This window comes from Pundamilia nyererei, unplaced genomic scaffold (genome assembly GCF_000239375.1).
Source record: "Pundamilia nyererei isolate P.nyererei 1_Seehausen unplaced genomic scaffold, PunNye1.0 scaffold00418, whole genome shotgun sequence".
NCBI classification, from domain to species: domain Eukaryota; kingdom Metazoa; phylum Chordata; class Actinopteri; order Cichliformes; family Cichlidae; genus Pundamilia; species Pundamilia nyererei.
The window spans coordinates 128,009-132,914 of record NW_005187819.1 but is presented as its reverse complement, the minus strand read 5'-3'; the positions used below and the strand labels follow the sequence as shown (position 1 = coordinate 132,914).

General features: G+C 41.0%; 1 protein-coding gene across 1 annotated transcript in view; it reads left to right on the top strand.

Annotated features, from left to right (window-relative positions):
- The first annotated feature begins 3,110 nt into the window (after positions 1-3,110).
- tgfbr1b (transforming growth factor, beta receptor 1 b) overlaps positions 3,111-4,906 on the top strand; it is a 34,985-nt gene continuing 33,189 nt past the window's right edge. Inside the window, exon 1 of the mRNA XM_013915987.1 lies at positions 3,111-3,210. Coding sequence (XP_013771441.1) covers positions 3,147-3,210 — 64 coding nt within the window. The 5' untranslated portion in view covers positions 3,111-3,146. The remainder of the gene's footprint in view (positions 3,211-4,906) is intronic.

The following is a 4,906-nucleotide window of genomic DNA, read 5'->3' as shown; positions in this document are numbered from 1 at the left end:
AATTGAATTGAATTGAATATAACTGCTTTTCTTCCTCTCCTGTCCTGTCTTTCTGATATCTTTCTCCATCTCTGAGTGAAGTTATCTCACACTCTTTTCTTTCTCTGGAGATCACCACAGCTGTAGCTTTAGCTAGCAACACACTGTGCAGCAGTGTGTTTTCTGTTTGTTGAGTTTATAGAAGCATTGAATTTGAAAGGACCTGCCACTTATAAAAACGTTACTTCCTTTATTCTCTGTCCTGTTCAGTAGCACTAGCTCGATGCTGAAGTAGTGTAATTCCTGCACATTAAATTGTCCTTTATAATTAAAATTCTTGAATTGATGCTCGAAGTCTGGACTTGAATCACCGCTTGAATGTCAGACCATCACAGTTGTTACGCAGATTTAAAAACCTTTCAAAAAATTGTTTGTCATTGATCAAAAGTTTATGGACCTAGCTGTACCAGCAGAGATGGGCAATAACGAGTTACTGTAATCCAATTACTTTTTCCAAGTAACGAGTAATGCAAGGGGTTACTGTTGCAAAAAAGTAATTACATTACAGTTACATTCTTGTACGGACGCTACGTTACTAAACTGAGAGTGTCTCATGACAATGACATACGAGCGTGCAGCGCCCATGGCAGCATCAGACGTGTGTAGATCAACAATATGGAGCGCGGGATAGAGTGTGACCATGCAGCGTTTAAAACGTGGAAGTACTCGCATTACTTTAAGTTTTAGTCTGTAAAAAGTGACAAAAACATCAGCGTCTGCTGTGCACTCTGCGTGGGAAGAAAGCTTGTTTCTACAGCGAAAAATTAAACTTCAAATCTGAGCGAGCACGCTGCCACGGGAATGTGACACTCACAGAGAAACCCCCGGATCCCCCCACTGACATCACCACTGTGGGCAAACCTCCACCTGCCCCACTCCTGCTAAACACAGACGATAGATCTAAGAGCGACAGGACTCAGAGCTGCTGAATCGTTGATTTTATTTATTTTCTGCTGTGTTTTACTTTCATCTATTTGAAAGAGTGAGTGTAAACACAAAAAATTATTTTATTTTATGTGCTGGAATATTCAGAAAATAGGTTTAAATGTTAAACAAAATTATTTTTTTAAATTTTTGTTTGATACAATGTGCATAAAGTTAAAAGATTAAAACGAATAAAACATGTTTTAAAAATAGACTTTTTCATTTGATTACATTTTATATGATTTATTATGCAGAAAAAATAGAACTGTGCTGAAAGATCTATTGCTTTATTACATATTCAGGTTGTGTATCATGTTCAAGTAATAAATTAACTAATTACTTTTGAAAATAACAAATTAGTAAAGTAACAGGATTACTTTCTTGGAGAAGTAATGAGCAATTAGTAACTTATTGCTATTTTCAAGTAACTTGACCAACACTGTACCAATCCGTTTATCATTTACTGCAATTTTCTTTGTTTTGCTTTTGTAGTTTTGTTATATTTGATTTTAATTAAAAAAATTTTTTTACAAAATTGATGGAATAGAAACAAATGTCATCTTTTTTTGACATAAAACTGTTTGTCAATAATGTCACATTTTGAAGTCCATAATGGCATTTCCTGTCTGCTTCTCCACTTGTAAGCATTAACCAATCAAAGAAGAAACACTCAACTCTGTGAAGCTGACCAATTTGTCTTTGCTGTCATACTACATGTTTTGTATGTAATCAAATTGTCTACATATTTCGCAGATACTGTAGGTTGGATGTGTTTTGAAATTCCATTGAAATGTTTTTAAATTAATTGTGTTTGCTGTTTTTATACTACTACTACTAATAATAAACTTTACCCAGGACTCTATAACCTTTGATAAGCTTAAGCTGCAATTTTGACTGCAGCTGTTGAAGATCCAGCTATGGCTGCTTTGCTGGGGCCAGCACTCATCTTTATCATGTATGCTGCCTTCATTGCTCTGTTATCAGCAGCTGTTTGCAGCCTGGACATAGTTTTACTTTAACGTGTTCTTATTTAGAAATTCCAAGTAAATGTTTAACAACATATTTAGATGCACATTTATACATGCACAGATTATGAAATGAGGGTTTATGTGTTATTTCATTTTGCAATTCATGGCTAATTCAGGTATTTACTAGTTGTTAATTAAGTATTTTTATGAAGTGAGTCAACCAACTGAGCCTTCAAAGCATTTACAACTTAAATCATAAATGCAAAAAAGCCTTCCCTATCGTCATAACTGAAAAAGCATAAAGGAATACAGGACATACAAATATTTGTTGTGTGATGCAAACATAACTCACCATTTGTAGAAAACAGAAATGTATGTCAGACCAGAGCCCGAGTTTGCAGAATGGTTTGAAAGGGAGAGGATGCAGACTTGCAGAGTATTTACTCTGTGGAAGCAGCTTCCAGTTTGGATTCCGGAGACAGACACTATCTCTACTTTCAAGATCAGGCTTCAAACTTTCCTTTTTGCTAAAGCATATAGTTAGGGCTGGACCAGGTGACCCTGCATCCTCCCTTAGTTATGCTGCAATAGGTGTAGGCTGCCGGGGATTCCCATGATGCACTGGGTGTTTCTTCTTCACTCACTATGTGTTAATACACAAATCTGCAATAACATTTTTTGGAATTGTTCATCGCTGGCTCTCTTCGACAGAGTCTTTGTCCTGTCTTCCTCCCCTAAACCCGTTTGGTTGCTATTTGAGTTTGCTGCTAATATTAACAGAGCAGCTGGTGACATGTTCTTTCTGAATGTTAAAGTCACCCACAATAATTATTTTGTCTGCACTAAATCAGATAAAAACTCTGAGAAATGAGTGTAAAGAAAAGCACATATCACCTTTGTAAGACTTTATTATTCTATTCTCTAAGAATGGTTTGGTTTCTATTAGAAATATACGAACACGGTGTAGTACTGAAGTAATATAAATGTAACTGAATTATAACATTCTTTGTTAATGCAGTGAACACGGTTTGTTTACAGGCGCGTTACAGTTGCTCTAGTGGGCGGGGTGTCGTACGTTCATTGGCCAATCAGCGCGCTCTACTCCTGAGCAGGTCCCGGCCAGGCGGGCTCGTTGCTCCGTCAGCCTATCAGCGGCCGTCTTCTTCTGCGCAGGGAGAAGTTAGCAGTCGAGTGGCAGTCTGGTTCGCAGCCACGATGGGTGCAGTACGGCTTTTTGTGGTCGTCCTTCTTTTTGGGACAAGGATACAAGAAAATAACGGTAAGTGATCTGAAATGAACACAGTAGATGTGCGTGTGTTGGTGTTTTCGTGTATTTGTCGAAACTTGCACTCTTGGTTCGACTCGCTTCCCTTAGAAGTGCTCTTTGTTCAAGAACCCCCAAGAAGCGGGTTGTGTCTAACTAAAATGGCGTAGGGTCTGCGGCCAGTCTGCTGCTGTCTGCCTGATGAATGTTTATAGTCTGGGGGGAAAGGACAAAGGCAGCAACAAGTCACACGGCGCTGAGACGGTTCAGCGTGCTAAGCTCGGTTTTGGTCACCCGTTCCGACCCTGCTTTGGACCAGCACAGGACCGTCTGAAGGAACAGTCCGAGTGTGGCTGATAGAAAGTTGGCCGCATCACGGACGGCTGTTTGCTTTTTGTCAAACATTAATTGAAATTGGGAACAAGCATTTTTCCCTGCTGGGGTTTATGTAAATATCTGTATTTACCATCTGAAACGCGTTGTTAGTGTTCTGGTCGGGACTCATCTTGAGGAGCATTACTAACCTTTGATGTGAGTCTGATAAATAACTCCGTTATTCTACGTGGATAAATGCTTAAAGAGTAACTTGCTGGTTGACTTCAGTAGTTTTCTGCCTGACGAGCAGACGCTAGCCCGTTAGCTTCTGTCAGACATTCGTTTAGCGCTGCTGTAACTTTCAGCAAGAAACTCGTGTAAATAAATGCTGAAGTCGCTGCTGCGTAAATGCCAGAGCTGCATCGTTCCGCTGCATGTTTGCAGCAGCGTAGTCGGCCACAGTGGAAGTGTTTAAGGAAACGCAGCTTTGAAGTAGCCAGCACGGTTAGTGACGAGGGCAGGCGCGTGCACTGCTGCTCGTGCTCGCGAGTGTTGAGCCCAGATTTTTATTCGTTTTTCATGAAAAAAACATCGTGGTCGCTAAAACCATCGCGCGACTCTTACAGGTGAAGGGTTTTCTTAAAGGTGCAGCCTTCACCTGCATCTGTGTTCTTTGCGCTTCATTGTGTGACATTCCTTTGTGTATACAGAGAGGCTCGTGATGAGTGGGCAAGCGTGATTTCAGCTGGCATATATAAAGAGGTCATTAAAGCCCCCCGTGGGGTCCTCATATACTCATGATATGTTGGCTCAGGGACACAAACAAAGGGGAGGCACTTCTGCTCTTTGTTCAGCGGGAGGCTTGTCATGTTGCACGTTTGGAGCATCATCAGTCCTCCTTTCTTTTGTTATCCTCACATTAACGCAAGTCTGATTTTAATTGGACCACGAGTGGCTGTGGATTACAGTGTAGACTGCATGAGAGCATCTTCACTGCCACCTCTGTGCCACGTTGCTGTTCAGCACCACACCCATGCAGCTCCCACTCCTGCTTCAGCAGCATCCGCACACAGCTGAGCACAGGCAGCAAGCTAAATTGGATGGTGTCACTAGTACTCATCATCCTCCACCCTAACAGGCATGAGGTGGTGCTCTGTCACTTCCCCCCCTTCCTTCTTCCCTCCCATTTTCCTCCTCCATTTTAGTAAGTAATGAAAATCGTGACATATCTTGCGACGTAGAAACCGATCTCCTGCAGAGTAGCCCACGTACACAGTACTACATACAGAATTCAAAGTATACGCATGTTTGCAAATGTATAAATGCAGCAGATGAGCTGGAAATGGTGCACGAACCTCAGCGAAGCAGTGCCATTCAAGAGCTGTTGTTTTGTTTC